The sequence below is a fragment of the Rhipicephalus microplus genome, chromosome 2, assembly GCF_043290135.1.
Source record: "Rhipicephalus microplus isolate Deutch F79 chromosome 2, USDA_Rmic, whole genome shotgun sequence".
NCBI classification, from domain to species: Eukaryota; Metazoa; Arthropoda; class Arachnida; order Ixodida; family Ixodidae; genus Rhipicephalus; species Rhipicephalus microplus.
In genome coordinates, this window is record NC_134701.1 from 293,939,100 (window position 1) to 293,966,286 (window position 27,187).

A 27,187-nucleotide genomic window follows, 5' to 3' on the forward strand; every position below is an offset into this window, starting at 1 on the left:
CAAGCTGTCTATGCAAACTATATGAGAAAATTATAAACCGGCGCTTAATCCACTTTCTAGAAAGTAACAGTATACTAGACCCTCTTCAGTGTGGTTTCAGAGAGGGGAGGTCGACAATAGACCACCTTGTTCGCATAAAGACATACATCAGAGATGCATTTATTCATAAGCAGTTTGTACTTTCGGTATTCCTAGACTTGGAGAAGGCGTACGATACCACATGGCGATTCGGGATTCTACGCGATCTTGCCGCCATGGGCATCCATGGGAACATGCTAAACACAAAAGTTATCTGTCTAACCGAACCTTTCGCGTAAAAGTGGGAAACGCTCTCTCTAGATCATTTACCCAAGAGACTGGTGTTCCGCAAGGGGGCTTGCTTAGTTGCACACTCTTTTTTGTAAAAATGAACTCCCTGTAGTCAGTCATTCCAAGCGCGATGTTTTATTCCGTGTATGTTGATGTGCAGATGAGTTTCAAATCATGCAATATGTCTGTCTGCGAACGACAAGTGCAGCTTGGAATGAATAAATTCTCTAAATGGGCGGATGAGAATGGTTTTAAAATAAACACCAAGAAATGTACTTGCGTACTTTTTTCCAACAAACGAGGGGTAATGCCACTACCAAATGTTGCAATCACGTTGCAATCACGGGAGACCAACTCTCTGTGAGCAGCGAGCATAAATTCCTGGGAACCACTTTAGATTCTAAGCTGACGTTTATTCCCCATATTAAATATGCCAAAATGAAATGTTTAAAAGCGATGAACGTCCTAAAACTCCTATCACGTACAACATGGGGTAGTGATCGAAAGTGCCTCTTGAAGTTTTACAAAAGCCTTGTTGGGTCGCGCCTTGATTATGCCTCTATAATTTATCATTCCGCAACGCCAAGTGCAATAAAAATCCTAGACCCCGTTCACCATCTGGGTATCCGACTTGCAACCGGTGCTTTCAGGACAAGTCCTATCCAGAGCCTCTATGTAGAATCGAATCAGTGATCACTTCACCTGCAGCGATCCTATAGCAGTTTCACATATTTTATGAAGGTATGCGCAAACATCAAGCATCCTTCTTATTTAACTATAAACGATATGACCGCTGCCGCCCTCTTCCATAATCGACCCACAGTGAGAAAGCTGTTCTCTTTGCGTGTGAGAAACTTAAGTGAAGAAATAGGTGTTCCACTGCTAGAACTTTGTCCTACGCCCACAGCGAAACTTTTACCGCCGTGGCAGTGGCAGCTTATACATTGTTACACCTCATTTGTCGAGATCACTAAACACGCACCAGAAGCACATATTAAAATGCATTTCCGACAACTCCAGTCCAACTACTCTTGCGTAGAGTTTTATACCGACGCTTCTAAGTCGCATGCAGGGGTGGCTTATGCAGCCGTCGGACCATCCTTCTCGGAATCCGGTGTACTGCACCCGGAAGTATATTTACGGCTGAGGGTTATGCTCTATTGTCGGCTGTGAAGCATATACGGAAATCAAACATACAAAAATCGATTATATTTACAAACTCATTAAGCATCATAAATGCATTAAGATCACTTTTTAGATTCAGAAATCCGGTAATAATTGAGTTGTATTCCGTCCTGTGTACTGCGTATATGTCCAACCAGCATGTTACTACTATTTGCTGGGTACCTGGCCATAGAAGTATCGAGGGCAATGTGTTCGCTGACCAAATGACCACATCAATTATATTGCGCGCTATTAATCCTACCGCTACTGTCCCAGCAACAGACCTAAAACCCTTCCTACGTAAGAAACTGCAAAGCCACTGGCAACTCTTGTGGGACACAGAAATAAATAATAAGCTTCACTTGATTAGGCCCCAGTTAGGTTACTGGCCCTCCGCTACGAGAACATGGCGAACTGATGTCCTATTCTGTCGCCTCAGAATAGGATACACTTATGTTACCCATAGCTTTCTGCTGACTGGCGATGAACCTCCTACTTGTGCTAGATGTGGCGAGAGGCTAACCGTCCTCTACGTCCTCCTGGAGTGTCGGGAAGCTGAAAAAGAAATATTTTTGTTTAGCATACCGCTATCATCTTCCTTTACATCTGAATATGTTTCTCGGCGAAGAGCCGCTTTTTGATTTAAAATCAGTTCTAAGCTTTTCAAAGGATGTAGTATTGAATGTTTTTAGCGCAACAAGTTCATAGCGCATCCTCTGTTCAGGGGGTTCAGAGGATGCCGCTGTGATAGCAGCTTTCAATGAGCCCAGGCCTCCATGCTTTTGTTTTAAGGGCTCTGCTGAGGCACTGGTGCTCCACGCCAAGTTTTTATTTCATATACGTATCACTTTTAAAGCATTTTATGTCTCCATAGCACACATTTGTCATTGCCATAATTTTACTATATTTATATTTTTACGCACCTACAGCGACTGTTTTTAGGCCCATTTACAGCCACGTCACATCTGTTTTATCCACACTGCACATTGCACAGTTAATTATCATCACTTTGGCGCTCTTTGGCCATATCTGGCTCTTGCGTCAATAAACTCCACTAATCAATCAACAACTCTCATACCTTGCTTGCCATTATTGACTGCTAAACGGCTAAGGGGGTTAGTTCTAGGGAAGATTTAATATGCCTGTGACTTACACATTTATTGCATTGAGATGATGTGAACCAGGAAGCATAATTTTTAGCCGACTCAAGAAAACTAATTAGATCATGTCGGTGCGGACTCTCAATGGGCAAAAAAAGTCAAGGTTTGCTTCTAACAAACATCTCATGAACTAGTATCCTAATATCGGGAGGGCAAAGCTGTCGCACTCTTTATGAGAAACCTATGGTCCTTGAGGCATGTGCTACAATATCTGAAGTGTGGCCTCCAGTGGGGCGTCTAATGTATGCTGTTGGAAATAATGCAAATACAGCAGCTGAACAGCTTAAAATTTACAATTGAAGCATGAAATTGTCCTGTAATCTCCACAAATATTTGCATAGGCTGATATGACATGGTTCATGGGGATATCACAGGAGGTCCGCAAGATGTTTGTTTGGTGCCAATGCATGTGTGCAGCCGATTCCAGCTCCCAAGCCGGCTCCACGAACCAAAGTGAACCGTTGGGAAGACACCTCAGCCAGCACTAACGGCCTCAACGGGGACACTCCCGCATTCCTGCATAAAACAATGCCTCAAACTCGCTCAACTATGGCCTCCAGTACAGGACCCTCTGCAGCCCCCAGGAGCGCTCGCCGACAGCCATCACGCAACGAGGGACGTGGCTTCAAAGGCAAGTCCTCTCCATCAGTCTTCAGAAGCTATTAGAGCATTGTGACTAGCAAAATTTCGTGTGTGAAGTGAATTCATGTGATGTGTGAGTGCGAATCGAATCGGATATTTTAACACTAAAAGTGTCTTATGTCGAGGTCCACCACGACTCTGCTGATGTATTTCCGTCACAGATACGGCGTAAAATACGTACTAATAGATTGCAAAAAAAAAAAAAAAGTTTGTCACTGGGTGTTGAACCTACGACCTCTCGCTGTGCAGCACGCGGTGCAAAACCATTAGGCCAGATAACTTATGTTGTCTATCTTGCTAATAGCGAGCTGTCTATATACCAGACATATCGTTGGTGGTCATGTGAGCTCAGCAACTTCTGCACGTTTTCGTCATCAGTAGCGAGATGGCACGAAGTCAGGGGTGCAGCAGCTGCGCCAATTGCGCAAATTTCATACAATTTTTGATTATTGTGCTGTTCTGTGCCAGAACCATGAAATTCGCTGAAATTGAGCCACACTGTGTCAAAATGCCCAGCCAGCCTCAAAATTTTCTCAGGTGCAGCGATTTCGTTGAGAAATGCAGGCCACATCGGCCACCTGCAGTTTGTTCTATCAGTCAAAACACACAGACCCAAACTATAGTGCCTAGAATATACTTATATAAATATAACCAGATAAAGCAACAATGCTGCGCGCTCATCGGTCCGTTGACCACAACGGATACCTGTCGGCAGGGCGATGGAACTTCAAGACAAAAATGAATTGCTGTAGCCACCAGTGCTTCGCGGGAAATGTTAATTTCTTTGCTTGAAAATGCGGCTATGGCTTGTTTGGAACTGAAGCTTAAAGTATATGCCATGTTTTCCTTGCGCAAACTAGCTTGACATGCTGCGAATGTCGGCATTGCCAGCGACCACGACGATTGCCTTAGCAGTGCCACATAAAACTTTTTTTTTGTTTTGTTTTGAAGTTGCGTCGTCCTGGCCACTGTCCTGGCGATAGATATCCGGTACCGTCTCCGGGCCAACGGGCGCGCACCGTTGTTACTTCACCTTGAAGATCGCGCTTTGCAAGGTAGCCGAAGCGGCACCTAACCCCCTGGTTAAAGAATAAAAAAACAGCAGGCCTGCGCGAAAGGCACAGCACAGTCTCAGCCAAAGCTAGAAGAGCGGCCTTTCAGAGCCTTTTCCAACCACTCATTGGGTAACTGATGCAAGCACATTTTCTGGGTGCTCACTGGGGAATTAATAATAATAATTTCTGGGCTGGCATTCGCTATGCTATCCTTCGTCATTCCGAGAAGCGTGGTATCCGCTAAACATTGGCAAGGAATGTTGTGCCAATTGTTCGTGCAGTGGCTACAGATGATGAGGAATTATGCCTGAAGTGGGTAGGTGCCATAGTCAATAGGTGATCAAGAACAAGCTTTTGTAATGGGTTGGAGCGTTGTACGACCCACTTGTTACGCTATTCGCATTGTGTGATGCCTGGTGGTTCCTTTTATGTAACAAAACACTTTATTACTCATATTAACAAGATTCCTTGCCCGACGTCAAGCCCGCCTAAGGCAAGTTTGCGAATAAGTCCCAAGCACCAGCGTGGCTCAGTGGTAGAATACTGGGCTTGTGCGCGACGGCTCCGGGTTCGAGCGCCACTGTGGCCTTTGTTTTTCACTTACCGAGCTTTTTTTTGTTTGTTTCGTGTGATAGTGCTTACGGACAATGGCGGCAGCGGACAATTACGGCACCGTGCGCGACTTGAGTTGTGATCTCATCACAGCTCGAAAAAGGTAAAAATGGAGGGGGGGTGAGGTGTGGCGGTTAGATTTCTTGGCTTTATTTTTAGCCCGTGCAAAGAATGCTGCTTAAGCCACCTTTGCCGCCATACAGTGATGCTCAGCGAAAAAGCATATCGAGATTTGGAAGCGGCTGTTAGCGCTATACACGGGACACAGCACATTTTCCTGGGTTACTCATGCGTTATGTGCACCGCATAATTCTGAGTACCAGTATAGTAACCGACTTCTAAATAAGCTATTGGCAATCATATGGAGCAGTGTATGACATTTCTGCTTCCCTAAAAAAAAAACTAAATTGTGCGCCAGTGTATTTTTTTTTCGCCTCCCCTACTTCTTGGCTTTATGAATCTTCCGAACTTCAAGGGATTGCAAGCTTGGCAGATCCATATTTCAATTCGCTGAGTCTGTCAATTAGTTTTACAGGCTCTGCAAAAGCTAATATAGACCTCATAAGTGTTTGCTCAGTGGGGTGGTTCAAAATAGTACTTTCATAAAGTATCAGTGCTCATGTTCACACTGCACGATTTAGTAGATGTTGAATGATTTACAGATATCCTTTCAAAATGTAAGCCTTCTTATTTATACTGCTCCAAATTTGGTATTTCATAATAAAAAAATGTATGGATTTTTTCTCTGCAACCTGCTCTAAATTCGGATTTTAGTGCTCTAAAAATTGCTCCAAATTGTATTTCAGCTGTTGCACCCCTGCAAAGGGTTCACATTGAGCATGTTCGGAAGATTGTCGCATCGCATGTTGCATTGCATGCACACCTGGTGGCTGCTAGTGCGCGTGTGCTTATCTCATGAATTGGGTCCTTTGTACATCTTGTGCTTTTTCTGAAAGGTTGCTTCGAAGTTACAGTGATTCGGGACAGCACGAAGGTCACTTCACTCTCTGCCGCTGTCGCATTAATGTAAGGAGCACGCTGCTCACAAACGAAGAAGTAAGAATTGTGGAAGCTGTTCACACTCGTCCTGTGTATACTTGTGCATTCATTCCGTGTGTCTTTCTTTGTGTTTGAGCAGCGCACTTTAAGTCGAGCTGTGACAGTTGTAAGTCCGCGCTCATCCTGTGTACCCTTATTTTATACGTGCTTTCTGCTTGAGCTGCTTGATACAAGTTCTTAGCTGCACAAGGTGCAATAAATGCACAATAAATGCACAATAAATGCTATGCACAATAAATGCTCAACTGCCTCTGTGAAGACATGTTCCACTTTCACGTTATATCTGCTGCTGATCCGCAGGTCACCAGATCGAATCTCGGCTGCATTTTCGATGGAGGCCAAAATCTGTAGGCCTGTGTGCTCAGATTTGGGTGCACGGTAAAGAACCCCAGGTAGTCTAAACTTCCAGAGCCCTCCACAACGGCATCTCTCTTAATCATATGGTGGTTTTGGGACGTTAAACCCAGCATATCAATCAATCAATCATCTAATGTTATACCATTTTCTAGATAGAGGGATAAGCCATGTTTCTTTTTTTTTGTATATTTCTCGAATATTTCTAGAATATTTTGGACTGCTTTAAAGCAAAATTGCAGAAGAAAAAGTTGAAAAGATTCCTAAACATATTCTTACTAGATCGCAACATGAAAGTGCATACCTGCCAACTCTCCTGAATCCTGACTTAATCTCTCGATTGTATGAGTGCTGTGTCGATTCTCTTGAGCTGTTGCTACCACTACATAGTTTTCGTCTTCTAATCACACGTGTACATCAGCCTTTCTTGCTGCGACAATTTCGATGCGGTTGACGAACACATGCCTCTAAACTTCTTGGCGAGGGAAATTTTACTATTTCTGCATCTGTCCATCTTGGCTCCTGCATTTCGCACACTAGGCTTACGGCAATTGCCTGGGCACTAACCGGTTGTGTTAGTTGATTGTTTCTCCGAGTTCAGTCGGAAGGTCAATGGCGGTGTCAAAAGCAAAAAAAGTACTTGCAAATGTTTCTAGACTAGGGTTTTCGTGCTGTGTGACTTGGCAGAAAGATGAAAAGAAAAATACGGATTCTGTACTATGTGCACCTTTAATATAAGCGTTTCGCGCAGTGGCAAGGCCTAAATGAAGGTGCACAATGCTTGACAGAAGCATGAGAAGTACGGTCAGTCTGCGGAAGGGCTCGAAAATATTAAGAGTTTCTTTTAAAAGAGCTAAGCAGGCAGTGTGATTTGTGCAGAATGACTGTTCACGGGATTTCTTGTGGAAAACGACTTGCCGCTAAGCGCTCATGATCACGCAGGACCGTTGTTTCGGAAAATGCTCCTGAAGTGTGAGGATGTGAAACGGTACGAGTTCGGACGTACGAGGACAGCTGCCATCGTCTGGGAAGTGGCTAAGATTTCGAATACGTATACACTCTGAAACGGTGGGCTTTCGCCATCGCATTGGATGGAAACGACAGCGGGTCACAAATGTCTCGGTCCCGATTCCCGATGTATATATCCCCCCTGCAGTGGTCTCCCAAATTTGTCATGCTCCTAGGTTGGAAGGTATGAAAATAATTCTTTTTATTAGGTTGATGAAGCGCTGACAAGGTGGTGTTTCATAATTGTCTTCTGAAGAATAAGGCAATAGGAGGCCGAATTGTACTTATGTACATGATTTGGTGCCATCGAAGTAATGCCAACAACACTATACGTGGGATTACCTCAGCATCTTCTTTTTTTACAGCTTTTGTGGAAGCCCAACTGATGAGGAAGAGAGGAGTGGGCTCTATTCAAGTCCATAGTTCCAAATATGCCTTGTAGACGTGAATAACTAAGGTCATCTGAAGTTCTAGGTGGTAAAAATTTTCAGTGTCGGATTTTTTTGTCTTCCTGCTGAAATTTCAGTTGCAAAACAGCATTAATTGAGCCCCCACCTCTGCCAAATTTATCATCTTCATGTTGGAACCAGCATTTTCTCGAGTCAATACATTTGAGACTGTAGCAGAGCCTGGAAGGCAGCTTTGCTGCAATACGAAGATGTGATGGGGCAAAGCATATTAAAATTGAAGGGGTCACTCGAACGTTAATTGTATTTGTCTTTGGGAAGTTCTAATAGTTTGAATATCAAAAATTCTAGTGGGAATAATATCAAATAGCAAAGAGCATTAAAAAAATATGTTAAATTTTGAATATTTGTAGCCCCCTGGGGGCAAAAGAACCGGTTCCCAAAACGCAACCACTACACCACACTTATCTAGGGCATCATGGGGATTATGGTGTTCTATCAAAAGGAAGAAGATAGGGTAGCCATTGCATCAATTTAATTTCTTTACAAAGTGGACGTTTCTTCAAGGCTGCAACATTTTTGAAGTATACAAGTTTGCTTGTCGAAACATCGGCTTCAGCATCACCCCTGTTTGTGGATTTTTTTCTCAGAGATAAATATCTTGGATCCTGAGATGAAAGAAGGACGAGATAGCTTCGCAATTTTTGGAAGCAATCTTAGATAAAAAAAAGGGGGGGGGGGAGGGGTCAGGATTTTGCTAGTGAAGCTTGTATGAACTGAAAGTGTATTATATGGAAAGTGCTTGATAATGTGGTTATGTAAGTCAAAGAATGTACACGTTGAACATACATTTTGAAAAAGTGGATTTATGTGTATCACAGAAAGGAGTGAATGCATGTCCTGTTTATGTTCTTGGTGTCTAAGTTTACTGTAGGTATTTAATTGGTGCTGTCACTGAGATGTGCTACATTGCGCAGTGCGAGTATCCAAGTACCGGCACCTGAATGGTTCTGTGGGCAGCCGGGACACTCAGATCACCAACCTGCCACCCATGTGCAAAACACTGCCTGGCGAGAGTGAAGGCTTCCGCGCCAACATCGAGCGCCTTGCCCTGCCCTTGGCCATCTCGGGTGGCCATCTGGCAATCCTAGAGGTGAGAGTTTACTCAAGCACTGTTTCATCAGTAGGGTTTCGTAATGAGCTGTGCTCATAGGGGAACCTGTCGTGCAATGAACACATGGCTGTCATGAGTAAAGGAGAGGCACAGGGTGCGTGCCGAACGTGGAAGCGCTGCGACGATGCGAGAGAAAAAGTCTCCCGAGAGCACTCGTAGCAGCCACGTAGACGTAGAGAAAGACTCATGGCACCCGACCCGGGCCGAGGGAAAAATCCCAGAGAATGAGCCGACACTGTGTGTTGGCACGCCGAGCTGCGAGGACGTTGAGAACCAGCGTTGCTACCGCGACAGGAGCAGTACGACTGCCCGGTTCTGAGGATGTCGGCGTGAGAGGCCCGGCGTGTGGCTGTCGACCTCGAAGGTTCAGAGTAAGGCTGCCCGGACTTGCCGCACCCTTGCCCAGCAGTTCCTGGTCGACTTGCAGCTCTCCCACTTCACGGCACGATGGCGACAGCCCACACCAGTCTGCAAAACAGCTTTTGCATCAAGAGAGTCCATGGCGAGCCCAAGCCTAGCCTAGTGAGGCCGAAGAAGACAAAGTTTGGGAAGCCGGCGGCGACGACGACAAGCGGCTCGTTTGGCTGCGCCAATCGACGGTGACAGCAAAGAGGTTGAGGAGAGAATCAACGACGTAAATGACAAACCTCAACACAGCATTGAAGAGAAACTGAAGTGAATGGTAAGAGCATTCGATTGTGGTGGCGCTATATTGAATCAGGAACAGGCTAAGAATGGATTTAAACTGGTTTGCAGACTACTTTGCTTGTATTGTTATTGGGGTAATTTTTTGTCCGCGAGTGTTTGTTTCATTCTCGCTTTCAATTTTTGCCTTTTATCTTTTGGGTTATAAAGTGCGTGTTGTTTGTGCAACGCTCGTCTCCCATCTCTCTTACTTCCATCCGACGCAAGCGCTTTCAAGAAGCCCTTGCTATTACACGCTCTTACGTAACAACTAGCTCACCAGCCAAATCTTAGAAATGGCAAGTAACGTAATAAATAATGAAATGTAACATCAATACATGAACAGCATAACACATCATTGTAGTGTGAATGTGGCATTGCCAACGATTAGCTCACCTTGGTAGCCCGCCAGAGCAAGCCATGATATTGTTCCTATGAGCCTCCCACAAGAGACGCATCCGTTCACTGCGGTGCCTGCGTGGTGTCCGTATGTGCCTTCTTGTGTTTGGGTGTCGTTTTGCATTACATCAAAGCTTTTGAGGTGAATTGTGAACAAGCTCACATTGCAACTCTTGTCAACCCCCATTTCTTATGCTGCACTCGTGCCACTGTGCAAGCAAAGCGCCATCTTTCTCTCAGTGGCAAAACTAAGGCGCACAGGTGCTACGAAGTCAAAGTTACTTTGCAGGAGGTACAGCACCTCCACGTACTGCCCTTCTTAAATCAACATTCTAGCGAAAATAATAAAAAAACATTAATGGTGATGGGGGAGGAGGTCTCTATGAAAAGAAAGCAATCTGCGACATAAATTTCTACACATTGTTTATGCATCCTGATCCCACTTTTAGTCGACACTGCTGCACGGGCGACTTGTCTGGGAGCTCGACAATATGACCCAGGCATGGACGAGCTAAGGCAACGTGGGAATCGGTGCAAGAGTGTCACTTATGTCGATGCATCTTCTGGTCGAGGGTTGCCAGCAGAATCCACGGGGGCCTCGGTTTTAGGGCAGCTGCTTACTGTCACAACACTCTCAACAGAATCGCGTAGTAGTACTAAGGGAAGGGAGCCACGGGTGCATCTCCCGCATAGTATGATGGCCAGTATGGCTCTATCAAGTATATCACTGGCAACTAAGACGCCAAGTTCAAGGGAACAAAAGTTGCTTTTTTTTAATTTGTGTAAGGCAAGATGGAATGAGGGAAGCAAAGTGTGACATCTGGTTGTGTCCCACCTGCAACTCACTAACGCCTTAGGCTTAACTAGTCGCTTGACAAGAGCTGGGAACCAACCAGCACCCAGAATTGGCATCAAAGATATCAGCTCTGCGAGGTGGCTGACTCTGCTCACTGTCCCTAATGGTGAAGAACACCCATGTTGCGTCGCAATACCAGGCATACGAAGATGCACGTACCCTGGCCACACGACTGCTTGAGCTGCCACTCCCAGAGCCTGTGATAGAAGAATCTGCTTACAGAAAACTTGGACCATAAAGAGGCTGCCATACCAGACTTGTACATGTTAAAGGAAATAAGTACAGTAGAGTCCACTTATTATGATGCTTTTTATTGCATTCTAATGGATATAATGATGAACAATGGTGCAATCCACTTTTGTATATTTTCTGTTGAAAGTTTCTGTTGAAGAAACCAAAGGAAAAATTTTCCTTTGGTTTTAAAGAACACCAACAGGAGTACATGACCATGAAAGAGCTTGCTGAGTTAAAGGAGGGAGGGATGAAGTCCAGGTGCCCCTATATTATAACTTGCATCTTTGATCAATTAATGTTGAGCTTGTGTGCGAACAGTTGTGCACCATAGCACGTGGTGTAAGTGCGAGCCAACATAAGGCTGAAAATAATGCTGAATTTTAGTAGACATGAGCACAGGTCGGCAAAAAAAAGTAAAGCTCGCTTAGACTCACTCAGAGAATGCATGTTGCACCTAGGGCTCACTTTAACTCATTCACTAAAATTTTCCTTACACGACGTAATCAAACTCAGACTCGCTGAAATGTTTCTCAACTAGACACACTCGAATTGAAACTATTATATTAGTACTCACACTAACTCACTCACACTTATATTTGAGGGCTCAATCAGAATCAGTCCACTTGAGAGTTTCCTGACTTATGATCATATGCACAAGTTACATATTGACATGTAAACATTGCATTGGAGCCTCATGCAGCTCCTTTCATGTTGTTTAAACAATTAGTTGCGGATTTTAAAATTTGATTTGAAAAATTGGTTGGTGCATGCATATTGTGGCAATTGGGCCGACTTTATGTGATGGTGCTATTAACTCATTTGGTGTCGGCAAGTATGCAAAAAAAAAAGTAGTTTGTTTTATAGTTGCTAACCGATCATTTAAATCTGTAGGAAACCCTTTGCTGCCCCATTGTCGCTGCACACAGTTGTGTAGATGTGATGTCAATTGTGCTGATATCAACCAGGTATTTTTGTTGTATGCAACTGTACTTGATTCGAAAAAGTTGTGCTTTTGCTCTTACAAATGCCACCTCACACATGTGCATTTGCTGTGCCAGTCACTAGAGTAAGCAGCCGATTACCTTAATTTGTATCTTGCTCACAGTGGTAGTGCTGTAGTAACCTTGTTTTGTGGTGAATCCAGCTGTCCAAGAGAGGCCGTCTACAATCTGGAGTTGTTCCCAGCCTCATCTGTGGGACCAGCATCATGGACTTTGCCTGGGACCCCTTTGACAACAGGCGCATTGTCATAGGTGAGCTCCTCAGATTTGTTTATTCAACACAAGAGGAGAGGAACTGACGCATAAGGGGGAACTGGAAGCTCGAAGAAATCAAAAATAATAAAAGCACAAAAAAGAGAGACAAAAGGGAGAAGTACCATGTTGCTCCTCCCTCCTGTCTCTCGTTTTTAGTGCTGTTCTTTACTCTGCATGAAAAATAGTAGCACGGGGGTGTTGCTGAAACTGACATTTCTACAGGTGAACTTGTCTTCTTCAAAGCTGCCACTGCTTTCCTTAGCTCGTGTGTGTGTAGTTGCTCTGTAGGCTCTCTTGCGAATGAGTGTACCCAGTAAATTTCGTTGAGATCCATTGACCTCGAAAAGTCGCCGGAGTTTGCCTTTCAGCGTAGCTTCGTCCCGTCCGTTCACGTGTGTCCCGGTAAGACATACGCGAGTTCTTTCGACAGAAATAGATTTCGCTAGTTCTTTTTATGACGCGAAATTTTGAGAGACACAAGTATGTTCGCCCCCATTTGAGACCTGTTACTGTCGTTGGGGAAACCCTACCCTTGGGTGTTCAGCTCCTCCTAGTTGGTATGGGACTGCCCAACCCCAATATTTACTGAGCCCTCCACTTCATGTTTTTTTTTTCCCCCTATGGTTTTCCTTTTGTCTAAAAAGAAAGGGGGGAGAGCGAATTGGCATGACACCTCCCTTCCCGTTGCGGGAATCGCCAAGATTCAGAATTCTTGCACTTTGCAGGTATAGATTGGCGTTGACCTGACGAACTCCCCCTTTTCGAAACAGTAATTTGGCGTGAATAAATATCGTTTCGTTTTCCAAAACTGCATGGGGAGTAGCTTTACTGCGTTAAACAACGTGTGAACGAAGTGAGTGAGTGGTAATGCTCTTCGGTGCTGGCTCCTTTCCTATTGTGCAAACGGTGAAGCTAGTGAAGCTAACGTGAGCTAAAGTGCAGACTAGACATGTTTGTTATAATATCAGTACGCATGTACTATATAAGTGCAATAAAAGTGAGTCAATTTAAAAAATGTTAAGGAAAGAACATTTCGTGCTAACCTGTCCTGGAAAGTTTTTGAATATCTTTGAATTTGGAAACATGTACGAACCCCGGCAGTGCCATGTGAAGTCATGTGGCATGACCATATGAATATGTGATTGCTGTCCAATAGAAGTTATTCACTCAGGATTGTAGTGGTGTCCTTTTTTGTCTGCATCATGATCGTGGGCTGATTTTATTTTCAACTTTGTTAATGCCGTGGTTGATGTCTATAGTCGTTTTGTAGTCATTATTATCAAATTATTGTCTTTTTTCGATAATTTATGTGCCATGCATTTTGATGTTGACTACGCCGGCTGTTAATTTTTTCATTTCATGAGGCTTTTGCCCTACGCACATCTGCGTTTCATATCGTGCATAATTATTTCGAGATAAATGTAGATATGCTAAACTTATACCACATTTGATAATAGGAAGCATAAGTGCTAACCAGACACACAGCTGATGGCGTGCTTCAATTCTGTGCAGCATGCGATGATGGCCGCATTCGCGTGTGGACTGTTCCCGAGGGTGGCTTGCATGAAAGCCTGACAGACCCAGACTTTGAGCTGAAGGGCCACACTGAAAAAGTCCACTTTGTGAAATTCCATCCGAAGGCTGCCGGTGTTCTGGCCTCTGGATCCCATGACCTGACTGTGATCATCTGGGACATGGAGACTCACCAGTGCAAGATTCGCCTTCAAGGACATACTGACCAGGTGCTTTGCATCTCATTTGAAGAGACATGTAATGGGAAACATTTTATTCTTGAATTACAGGTATCAGAATGTTGTGCGAATCTCGAAATGAGAACGCCGCTCCCGGAACAAATGGAGACTCACACGATCGGGCAATCCAAAACATTGTGTACTACTTCTGCAAACGGCGATATCGCCAGCCGGGGAAAAAATTTCTCTATTGACATACTAAACAACTCTATACAATATTTCAATACACTGGATTAACGTAACAAATAGAAGATAACGCAAAGATGTTGTCGTCAATCTTAGACTCGCCATGAGGAATGCACAGCACACGACCTGCGGTTGCTGCTTTTCGTCGAACCCCGTTAGGAGGTCACCATCCACACCAGCCGTGATGTGCCAAAAAGAGCCCCCAATCTTTTATTTGTGGCCACATAACCTCACAACTAGGCATCGATGCTGGCGTTTCCGCCCCAATCATAAGGATGATGGCGTACATGGCCCGATGTCTTGACCGCATTCTAGGTCATCGGCACAGATAATGTGCAAACGACAGTCAACCATAGGTTACATCTCTAGAGACCAGCTTTTAGGCAAATGCCTATTTTCTCCTTGCGTTCCTGGCGCTCCACTTTCATATATGAGCATTAATTGTATATCAAGAAGTGCTTTATAGTGTTCTCATAGTACGTATTAAGGCCTATTTCTGGCATTTGTGCCTAAATGACTATAACTGCCTATAAATGCGTAATTTAAGAATTGGCATATATACAAACACTATATAACCTCAAATTTTGTTTTAAAGGCCAGTTTAAGATTGTCATTATCGAAATAGTGTTAAAAGTATCGTTTCACTGAAATTTGGGTGTCGTCAATGTCGCCGATTGTGAGCGAAGAATGAGCACTGCCGTGAGAAAAAATTTAAGATAGATGCAAATAAAGAACTAATTTTAAAAATTGTGTGCGAACCAAACCATCGACATCTTCATGGCAAGCAGGTTTTACACCAAAGCGCCCTGTACACGAAATCGCTTTTGGAGGGGGGAGCTACTTGAATGTTATATAGTGTGAGGAGCACCATTGACATGTATGCATTGTAATATCTCGTTGCAGAAGTGTAGAATTACTCCAAGCGTTAATACATGAGAATTGTGCAATGAACGTTCAGCCCACAAGGTACAAAGGAAACAGGAATTATTAGTATCCATAATGTGTGCAGCTGTGAAAGTGCATGTGTGGCCTAACAGACGCATTGTAGGTACCTCACTACCTAACATAAGGAAGGATTATGTCGTAGTGGGCACTTTGCAGTTGTATTTGCAGTTCTAATTTCAATATAGAGGCACACAGATGCTCCTTTCCTTGCGGCATTGTTTAGATGTCGACCGAGTAGCGTGCTATAATCTAGCGATTGAGAAGGCGATGTGAACAAAGCTTGATTACGCTTCCGCGTTATGCTTCTGAAGGTGAAGCTCAAGTGTACTCCAAAATTTTCATGTTATTGAGTTCAACCTAGCCTTTCTTGTCTAACCTAATTACTCAAAACAACCGCTAGCAGCAGTGAAGTTTGATGCGCCTGCCACCATATGTCACTGTGCTGACATGGCGTAAGTGATTGGCGAATGCAAAACCATGAAGAAAAAAAAACGGGATGAAAAAAAAGGAAATTGCAATCTTCACACGGCTTTCGTTTTGTTTGTGATCTATACTTTTTAAAATGTTCACCATTAGGGGGAGAAATTGACCCTATGCGATTAGACCCTGCTGACCCGAATCGCTGGTTTTTTAACCGTTTGGTTGTCTGCTCCTCTGCCGGCCCTTCTCATCCATGGATAGATGGATGAACGAAAAAACTGTTAGGCTCCAGTGGGTCGCATTAGTGTACTAGCCCGAAGTGGACTTCTCTGACGTTGGGACTGAAGACCTATTCTTTTGGCCTCACCGTGGGCCCATTGGACTTGCCATATCGAAAAGAAAGGCTTAAGAGTGTGTTGATTCGACAGCAGATGCTTGACTCCCTATGTCACAGAATAAAAGAAAAGACCCGTGTTGCGAAACGTGCAGGAAAAAATTGGCAGAACCCACGTACAGTGGGAATCGATGATATGCGAAGCATTAATGTGAAATGTTGATATGTCACTTTAAGGGGGCACACGGGTTGTGGAGACCGAAAAATCAAGAAAAAACTAGTTTTTTTTTTTTTGCGTTCTGAAATCTACAGCTACTAGTGCACTTATACCGTGAATTTCATGCCTATAATATCATTATTTTAGCTGCTAAGACCCTTCATACGGCACTTTCTAGCTAAATCTGAGCCGAAATCGACATTCAAATCGCATACTTTCCATGACGGGCCCCTGCCCTATCATGTGTTCCAGTGCGGCCCGCTTGGTCTCATTTGAGAGAACAGTCTTTCGCCTTCAAATTCCCGCCAGAATGGGTACAATTCAACCATTGGCAGCCTGTAAGATGAGCGGCAAAAAGAAGTATCAGAGCGCCTTCCTATTCGCGACTTCATGCACGTGACTTGAGCTTGCCTCTCTATTGGTGGAGGCTCCTGGCTTCGTCTGCTCCGGGTATTGAGGTGCACGTCCATGCGCGCCATTTTGCCTCAGTGTCAGCTGAGAAGTTTCATGATGTCAAATTTTTTGAGCGCAAATGAGTTTCATGAGCGCAAATTTCGCACATGGCACAAGTTGGTGCGAAAACGGCGCGAAGGACGCTAGTCCCCGATTTCAGGAAGCGCTCCGTGATACAGCAAAATCACCGAGGCGCTACACTCTCCGTGGCTCATGGCGAAGTCGTCGACGCTACCATGGAAGGCCTAGCCACCGCATCAGTTATCACGGAGCCTGTGCAAAGTCCGTCAGCCACGGAGCCTCCGAGCAGCGGTCGCGTGAGGCCGGCGGTGGAAACTTCTCAGCCACACCGGTTGTTCTGCACAGAACGGCATTGTAGATGGGCGCTCTTCAAAAGTCGGTCCACCGACTGCACTTGGGAGGCAACAGTCTAGCCAACGCCTCCTAAAAAAATTATGCCTGGAACGCGAGCTGTGAACACGGTGCTCTACCCTCCTATTTTACTTTCCTCCTTCGTTACAAAGGCTAGTGTCTCCGACAGCTGCCCCTGCGAACACAAAAATGCTCTCACAGTTACCTCCGAGTTGCCGTGATATCACATGACAGAGCAGTACGGTAGGGTCACGTGACTGAGCGATACGGAGGCGAGTGGTCTCGCGCGGCGGTGGTCGCAACACAAGGCAGGAGGCATGGCCTCTGAGATTGCGTGCTGTCAAGAGGCTCCCAATTGAAAAGAGAGCGATGTTCCAGACATTGTTTTTCTAGGAGACGTTGGTCTAGCCTGGTCTGTATCTGATAATCTAGCAGTAGTTTGGACGGAGACTTTTCAGCCTTAGTCGCTGTTCATCCGTAGCGGCATTAGGAACCGACTGAGACGTGTACTGAAGGTGCCACCACCCTGAGCTTTTCAAAGGCCTTCCTTGATCGTTCCACGAAGCCACTTGACTGCGTGGGGTAAGGGGTCGTCATGTGGTTGATCCCATTCATTTTTACGAACTTCTGAAACTCTGCTGAGACAAACTGTGGCCCTTCATCTGAAACCAGTGTATGTGGCAGTCTGAACCTAGCAAATATGGACCTTAACGCTTCCACGGTGACTTCCCACGTGTACTTTGTCTCGATATGGCCTCCAGGCACTTGGTTTCAGCATCCACGACCACCAGTAGCATGTGTTCTTCGACGGGGCTTGCGTAGTTGATGTGCACTCGAGACCATTTCCAGCCCGTTTCTGGCCATAGCGCCTGCGCAGGAACCTGTGCAAGAGGCATCGCACTGGTTTGAACATACCTTTCACATTCGCGTACCATCCTTTCAATGTCTGCGTCTAGCCCTGAATACCAAAAAATGGTTGGCTTAAGGTTTTTTCCTTCAGCATGGAACAGCAGCCAGCTACCAAGAATTGATAGCTGGCTGCTGTTTCGTTGACCTGCGGCTCGTAGTGGCTTTGCATATGCTTGATGACCTTGCTGTAGGGGAGGTCGTTCACGCTTTTGGGGTGGCATCGGCACTGAAGTACTTTGACAATGCCATTGGACAAAACCACCACCAGCAGCGCTCTTTGATTTGCCTCATCTGTGATTTCTTGTGCTTGAAAGTATGCTTCCAAGTGTACTTTGTAGGCGGACTAGCCTCCTTCTTCCGTGAATGCAGGTGCTTGTCCCGGCGCCATCACTGCCTGTTTAAGCACCCGCACTTCGAAGCCTCCTCTCACCGCGTCGATTCGTGCCTCGTTGCCGCTGTTATGTCGTGAGTGAACGACTCAGTAACCAAGCAAAAACAATACGTTTTATTTTGCGTGCGTCTCTTTTTATGTGCTAGGCGATGACTTCATGGCATGATTGGCGACTTGCTTGCATGGGGTAGCAGTAGGGAGGGAGTTCGGAATTTTGAAGCAAACTGTTTCGGATTTCAAAAACAAGATGAAGATCTTGGCAGTGGCTGTCAAATCAACCGGGGCTGAAAAGAAGAATGCGAGCTAGGGTGTTTACCCGAAGCTCGAGGAAGCGCTCGTCGTGTGGCTCAGTGCCATGATCGCTAAGAAAGTCCCAGTGTCAGGCAATATTTTGAAGCAGAAGGCAGAGGTTTTCGCCTTCTTCAAACTCAACGATGGATGGCTTCACAATTTCAAGAGCTGCAATGACTTGAAGTTCAAGAAGATGTGCGGGGAAAGCAGCGCCGGCGACGATTCCTACAAGCTGCTGCGAGAGGAAACGGTTGCATTTGCTGGTTACCCCTGCCACAGCGGCAAGCACAGCAAGAAGCGGCTCACTGTCCTCGTTGGCAACAACATCTCAGGCAGGAAGAAGCTTTCGTTGCTAGTAATAGGCAAGTTGAAGCATCCAAGATGTTTCAAGGGGCAGTGACTCTGCCTGTTCTCTATAAAGCTAACAAAAAAGCATGGGTAACGCAGCAGTTATTCGAAGCGTACGTGCGCAAGCTGGACGGAAGGTTCGAGCAGCAAAATCGAAGAGTTCTTCTGTTTGGGGATAACGGTGCTACGCATGGCCACATCAAAGACCTAAAAGCTGTACAGATTGAATTTCTGCTGTCGAACATTACAGCAATCCTGCAGTCGATTGAGCAAGGCATGATTCGGAACTTGAAGCATTATTACAAATTATGCGTGCTCAGCCGCATGGTGCTCTGCTTCGACAATGGGAAAAGCTACGCTGTTGACCTCATGTCTGCTGTCGGCATGCTAGCGAAATCCTGGAAAACAGTTACGCAAGAGACTCTGCGGAACTGTTTTCGTGACGTGGGCTTCACACTCTACGCCGAGGCGGCCGTCTCGCCCCAAGTGGACAGTGTATGCCATCTACGGATGTTGCCTTCAACGATCTGCGCACTGCCGGCATGTCGATTCTAGCCGGGGTAACTTTTAAGGGCTTCGTTGATGCTGACAAGGACCTCAAGCTACGTTTGGACTTGACCAATGAGGAAACGATACGTCAAATTACGGATAATTCTGACGACTCCGACACAGAGAAGAGCCATTTCCTACACAGTCAACGACCTTGGAGTTGACGCGAGCACTGATGATGATGTCATCAGTGTACAGCGGTAAGACGTTGACTGAAATTGACGCAGACATGATCACGGGCAAGCGGAGCGTTGTGCAAAAGAAAATAGGCGACTTCTTTGTGCCCAAGTGCTGACCTATGAGGTAGTGCGGACCACGTCAGATTTTTAAAAAATTGTTATAAACTGCTCCTTTCAGAGCCACTTAAATGGTGCATTGGCTGAATTGCAATGAGAATCTTGTACTCCGGCCGTTACCCTCTTCGTCAGCAAAAAATGTCTACAAGAAAGGGCGGGTTTTCACATGCATTCATTCTTCCAGACGTTTTCGTGGTCCCTTGAGGGTCCAGAAAATCGGACGTCGACTGTATTCCAATACACTCAATTAATATAACAACAAACACAAGGTGATGTGAAACCGGCACGCTTGTACGAATAGTGAATTTTAGGTTTGAAGTGAATAGTGATTTTGGTCTCAAGTTGATTTTGGATAATATATATTACATAAACAAATGTGAGCATCATTGTCATGACATGACTAATCTGCACAATATCTTTAACTGTTGAAACTTGTACAAATGCCATTTTTTTGGTTGAAAGTAAGTAAAAAAAAAAACTTTCTATAGTGGGAGGATCTGACTTTCATTAGAATGCTAGTGATAACCTGTAAAATATGTTATGTTTTAAAGTTTACAATTCTTGGAGCATATAAGCCAGTTAACAAGCTTTTAAACTCAAAAAATGATAAATTGATGCGAGGGTAATATGTTGATTTAACCTTGATGTGGGGCTTTGTGGCAGTGCAGATTTCCCATCAATAGGTGTCATGGCCTAGCACTTTTTTAGTGCAGTGAAAATACCTCTACAGGGGCTACATGTGCACTAATCTACATCTAGATAAATGTTTTCATGGCTTAGCACCCTTTCATTGCTGTGAAACTATCTTTACAGAGTAATAGATGCGGACTAATATATACTCATTCATTTATTTCAAAGACCAGAATTTTCAATAATTTAATGTCGAATATTCGAAGCATTCGAATATTCACACAAGCCTAGAAAGAGGCGGCAGCGACGTTCGACTCTCCACAAGGGGACCCACGGGACACGACCCGCAGCTGCAGTATCCCGCAGGACCCTGTCAGCAGAAGACCATCCATGCCAGCCATCACGCACCAAAGGGGGCCCCCAATCTTTTCTGTGGGGCCACTTAGCCTCGCTGCCAGGCATCAATGCTGGCAATGCCGTGGCAACCATGATGATGATGGTGCACGAGCCCTGCACCACCTACCACTTGGAGGTTAAACCTATACAGTTAAACCTGGATATAACGAAATGAATAAATTCTCAGAAAAATTTGCTATAAAGAGGATTTTGTTACATGGAGGTTTGGTACGAAAATTCAGAAAATAAACGCACAAATCAAATAAAAGGAGGACTGAAGGCAGAGCTAACCCAAAACACTTATTCAGCAGTGAAAAACTGGATATAACGAAATGAATAAATTCTCAGAAAAATTTGCTAAAAGAGGATTTTGTTACATGGAGGTTTGGTACAAAAATTCTGAAAATAAACGCACAAATCAAATAAAAGGGGGACTGAAGGCAGAGCTAACCCAAAACACTAATTTAGCAGTGAAAAACTGTGTTATTATTGCAATAGCGATTGCATGAACACTCTCGGCAAGTTTTTGCTGTCGCCCCCATATTGCGTAACAAGTGTAAATTGATAACAAGCCCCCGCGCATCGCTACTTTTTCGAGCAGGTAAGAGCGTGCGGGCGCTGCTGTAGCTCGTATCAAATGGGCCGGCCCATCTCTATCGCCTGGAAGGTGCATAACATGACATCTCCAGCATGTTAGAACTGCCATCGAATGCTCAAACAGAAAAAAAAAACACCCATTTTGAATGAGCATGAAAAAAATGCAGGAAGGGGGGCGGGGCCCTCGAGTAGCAACAATGAACTTTGATTTTAAGGGCGCTCACGATCGCTGGCGCGCCAGCTATCTCGACAAGTATCAGCTGTGCACTTTCAACGCGAAGGGTCTGTGTGAAAAGAGCACTTCTTCCTGGAGTGGCCGTATTTACTTACATTAGCATTTTGTAGGAGTTCTGCGATATCGGATCTAAAAAAGTTGGCTCCCAGCCTTACTTTGTATAACATTATAATTTTTCGCTATCGTGTTCATTGCATTGCATTCCACGCGCTGTCCTGTTGTTGCCAGAACTAATTGGCTAATCGCCAAAGCTTCGAGCCTATGAACTCTTGGCCCGGCACAAGACGGAAGCGCGTGATGAGTCGACCTCCGAAAATCCGTCATCACTGTGGTCTCGCAGAGTTTTCATCGGGACCTAATCTGACATCACCTCGGTGGTGACGACACGGCTGTCCGCATTTTGAAAAAGAAAGAAAAAGCAAACCTGAACATCGTCGGGGGCCAAATCATGGGTGTGCAGTAAAACCATGCACGCGCGCACTGCATTGAAAGCGAAGAGGGAACAACATAGATACTGAGGAAAACAACTCAGTAAAGTGCCTTCCATATCTAGTGCAGGCCCACATATTCGACGGTAGCTAAAAGGGCAGCACTGTCAATGCAAAAAGTAGTTTTTTGTTTGTTTTCGGTTTGGAGAGGGAGGGCACATCCGCACATGTGCCTGTGGTGGCAAGAAAAGCAGCTTGTAAGGCGCAGGCCTGCCTGCTTCACGCTCACCCGGGCGCAATAAGAAGCCCTCACTTGCGCCTAGTGCACCATGCGCGCATTCCGCCGCTTCGCGTTTTGGCGGTAGTAGTAGTACACTCACGGAAGATGCACGCTCGTGCTGAAATGCAAAAATATGGAGTGAAATTTCTAGATGTTCGTGAGAAAAATTCGTTGCATAAATGTTGTCATTTCTGTTACTTTGTTACGTAGGGGTCGCAAATACATGTGATTCTACAGTGTAACAGCAGGGAGTAGCAAAACTTGGTTATATTGCAGAAATATTTATATGGAGGTTCATTATGGGCCGGTTTAACTATATTATCTGCTTAAGTAATGTGGTGCCTGGTTGTGTATCATATTTTTTCTTTCCTGTGTAATGGCTGTGTTGCTACTACATGGTGCTTTTCATATCTTAAACATTTGGCTTCAGCGTGAAATAAAGTGTAGTTGCTAGTGCAACTCTTTCATGTCTTCTAAAACAGAGCTGCCACAACCAAACTTTGCAGATTTTCAGTTTGGCATGGGATCCGAACGGTGTCTTTCTGGCCACCGTGTGCAAAGACCAGAAGCTGCGTGTGTACGACCCTCTGAGGAGTGAGCTACCCGTGCAGGAGGGCCTGGGACCCACGGGCACTCGTGGAGCCCGAGTCACCTGGGTGCTAGGAGGGAGCCACCTGGTAACCACGGGATTTAACAAGTGCGTTGCTATTCTTGACAGCAATGTATTGGTCAAACTGGCTTAAAAAACTTCTCTGCATCTGTGGATGCTCACCTTGTGAACAAAGCCACATATTTGGCAATGCAGTCGAATTCGGCTATAAACAAGTTAGCTACAACGAAATTTCTGCCACAACAATTATTTTTCAATTCCCCGTCGGCTTCCCGTGAAAAAGAATGTGAAAAGTGTCTCATAACAATGGGTACATTTCCGGGATACTTTCGCTTTAAAAAAGTTTTTACGAGTACTACCACATATAGGAAAGAAACTTGCCTAGAATTGCCGCAAAATTCTGCTCCCAACTCGGTCATTTCTTGTTGGTTGGTGGCTTCCTGCACAGTGCAACCACATCGCCACACCCGTGCCTTCATTGGAGACACTTTCTGCCACCACACACACATTCCAGTAAAGTTTGCATCCGTGAAGTAGGTGCTCAGTGACAACTTGCTCATCAACCATGATGCTGCCAGTGGGTTTAATGAATGTGCGGGCGCTGTTAGAATCTCGCCTTGTTTTTGGCTTCGCACTTAAAACTAAACTACCACTCATCGTCACTAGCCCTATGGTTGTGATTGACAACCACGGCATGGTTGCATTCAGTGGCATTGTGAAGGTACACATGTGGCCAGCGTGCGCCTATTCAAAGTGTGACTGGATTCTGCCGCAACCGCTACGAACACAAGTGTGGTAGTGTCAATGTGACCATGGGCAGCGATAAAAGTGTGCTCGTATCTAACGCGTGCAGACTCATACCAATGCTGCTTGCCACATGCTGTGGATAAAACCCCGTTAATGCGATTGCAGATAGCTGTGATGCAGTTTTTAAGGCATGTGCACGGCCAGGGCGCACAGACAATAAATGGAACTACAATTTGCCGCAACAGCTGCACAGGAACCGTGGTTCCTATTGTCGCGTTCGTTGATAGCGAATGTGCTCCGAAGGTAGGCAGCGAGCAGAGCCGAAGATTATAGGCAATAAAGTCTTAAAACTGTACAAAGGGTTTCTGCTTTCCGGTCGTTCCTTTATGGCTATGGTAGTGCAAAGCTGCAGCACTTTGTTTTTAGTTGACCTTTGGCGAAGCTTTTGTGCGCTCGTCAGCGGGGTGCGCTAGGCACGCTCGAACTGATCTGATGATCTCATCTTCTTGTGCATAACACACCCATGCATTTAACTGGCACTTCTGACTTCAAACTGTGGTAGAATGAAGAAAAAGTACCTGCTTAATATTATCGCTGGGCAGTTAAGGCATGCCGTGAAGCTAACTTGCGCACCAAAATTATTTTTACAATCTGCATCCTGAGTTCAGCTACAAATTATTTCATAAGGACAGAAGGTTGGGCGAGTTTGTACGACAACTTTGAAGCACCAAAAAATAAGAACTGGAAAAAAAAAAAGGGTGGACAGGACGAGCCCAACTTGAAACCGAAATTTATTACAAGAAAGACAGGAAAGAGATACACCCCATGGGATGGCATACATGCGGCACAATTGCGCACACTGCTTTGTATATTTTTTTATATTAGTAAATTTTCTGTAAATTATCTGTATACTTTTTGCATGTTATTCACGAGAATATATGTTCACTCAGTGGGTGACCAAGTACGTCAGAGTTGGTGAGAGTTAAAGGGAGATGCGGGTTGAAGAACGCGAGTTTCTTTAAAATTACTGATCTTTTATTTTCGCCTGTTTTAATAAGATTAGTACCTCTACTTTTCTGGAAAAAAATTTCACGTCGAAGCTTAACTGGAAACGCTTTAATATTGCATCTAAAGAGCACAAGGTGCCTGCTAAAAGGCCGAAAGTGTGCAGTCTTCAAGCACGTTGCCGCCGATAATGCGCTGCCGCTTGCCATTGTCGATCGAATGAGGCGAAGAGCCGAGCCTCACTGTTCAACTAACAACAGTTCCCTCACTGATGCGGCGCAAGAAATAATAAAAAGAAGCACGCTTTTGTGCGTTTTTAGAGCACCGCTACTGGCTTATCACTGGTATTGATCGTAGACCATCATTGGCCGCTGCGAGCCTGTATGTGCTGTGAAGCCTACTTGTGGGGTCCACATCTTGACGAGCAGTGCAGCTGAACATTGCTTTTCCCGTGTATTTATGTGCATTATGAATGGGAAAAGCCAACACATCAAAAGTCATTGAAAGCCATCAGCTGGAAAGTTCGAGATGCGGCAATGGATGACGTCAGCGCCAATCTCGCGAGGTCGAAGGAACTTAGAGGGGATGGCATTGCCATTATGTACAACAGTATTTGGCACAAATGTAGTCGCAAAATGGCATCGGCACTGTTGTGTTCCTCGACACTGGACTTTGTTTAGATTTCGCAGTCCTGTCGAACTTCTTCCTTGCTTGCAGGCGGCATAAGGCTCTGCTAGATAGAGGGGAAGAAGTTTGGCAAGCATTTCATGGCCCTGTCTGTGAGTGAAATGTCTGTGAGGAGTCGGCTCGAAAAAGCAGAGAAGGACGAACTCATGGTGCTGGTATATTTTAGCAACAGTGGCCACTACAAGAAGGATTGTTCTTTTTGGTGTGCTAACTTCATTGCATTTAATGATATCTTTCATAAATAAAAATTCAATTTAAACTTTAAAACTTATTTTTCTTAAAACACAAATTTTGCCTTTTTTTTTTCAATGTGCCCCTCCTTTTTCAGGTACTTCTAGTGCTCACATTTGCATGAAATTTCGGCCAAATTTTTTCCAAAGTATGACATACAATTATCTTGTTTAAATTTTAATAGTTTATTATATAATGAAAAATTGTATGTAAACCTTTACTAGGATAGGTCAAATATAGACTTTTTTAGGTCTATTATTTTTTATGCCTATTACACATTTTGTATGTGCTTCCTAATTAGTTATTCGCATTCCACACTTTATTTTAAACATTATGAAACTATGAATGCTAAAAAATTACAGAAGTTTAGGGATGAAAAGAGGGAGGGGGGGGCTAAAGGGTTAAGGTGTTTTCACTTTGTCATGTCACAGAGCTGAAAGTTATGCAACTTGCAAGAAAACTGATTATATATTTGAAAACAGCATACTAAGCTTCATAAACAGCTCAAGTTTCAGTGCTCTAGGGTGAATATTAAAAAAAAGTGTCTTCGAGTAGCATCTTTCTTTAAATTGATGCACCTGCGGGGAACAAAAGATGAGTAATTAGATCTTACCGAATTTCGTGGTCTATAGATGAAGTTTTGCTACAACGAAATTCTGCGACAAATTATTTCGCACGCGCCGTCCATTTTGTTGCGACTGCAGACTGGACTTGTCCTCTTCAAGCCTTTACTGACGCATCGTTGTGCCGTACATCCTTAGCAGTGAAAAGAGAAGACCGCTGGCATAAGCTGAATAGACAGAATGGATGCTAGTGTAAAACATTTTCAACATAACACATGGAACTAAGACATCGCACGTTTCAGTCACTAATAATTAACTTGTGAAGCACAGAGTTTATGAAGTTAGTGGTGCACAACAGTTATACATGGAATAAAAGCATTGCTGGCTTTTTTTTTTAATAAATAATATATATGTATTGTTTTTTTTTATACGAATGTGAGAGAAATCTATAATGAAAAGGTCTAGAAAACAACTCGTGTTTTCATACTCAATAGGTTATTATCGGTTAGTTATGTTGGGATTAGATAAATAGTGAAGCAGGACAAATGTGTAATATGAGATGAAAAGCTTCAAAAAGTAAAACACGCATATTGTAAATATATAGTTGAGAAGGGAGCTATATGTTAAGCTGAACGAAGATATTATACAATGGTGTCGGTCAAGTAGTTGAAGTAACAGGTCAAACAGCTTACAGCTTACTTTTTAGTACCTTCACGGTTCAAATATTAAGTTAATGTTGTGACAGGGTGTTTGTGACGGGGTGTATCAGGCCGTAAACTGCTGCTCGTGATGGGACGAGGGTGGATGCCATGGAGCTCTCTGCGAGCTGGGCACAGCACATACCGAGGGAATACCTATACTGGCGAGTTCTTGGCGGATGATAGCTTGAACCATGTTAGCATTGAGTGGGGGTCGTGTCACTTGCAGCAGTGCGAGCCGGAGC

At 44.5% G+C, this 27,187-nt stretch overlaps 1 protein-coding gene across 2 annotated transcripts in view; it reads left to right on the top strand.

The window, feature by feature from the left end:
- The window catches only part of LOC119178225 (coronin-7), a 231,415-nt gene that overhangs the window by 121,512 nt on the left and 82,716 nt on the right, over window positions 1-27,187 (top strand). For both annotated transcript variants that reach the window (XM_075882279.1, XM_037429422.2), the window contains exons 15-19: window positions 3,051-3,264; window positions 8,748-8,923; window positions 12,262-12,370; window positions 13,886-14,115; window positions 22,908-23,098. In XM_075882279.1, coding sequence (XP_075738394.1) covers window positions 3,051-3,264; window positions 8,748-8,923; window positions 12,262-12,370; window positions 13,886-14,115; window positions 22,908-23,098 — 920 coding nt within the window. The remainder of the gene's footprint in view (window positions 1-3,050; window positions 3,265-8,747; window positions 8,924-12,261; window positions 12,371-13,885; window positions 14,116-22,907; window positions 23,099-27,187) is intronic.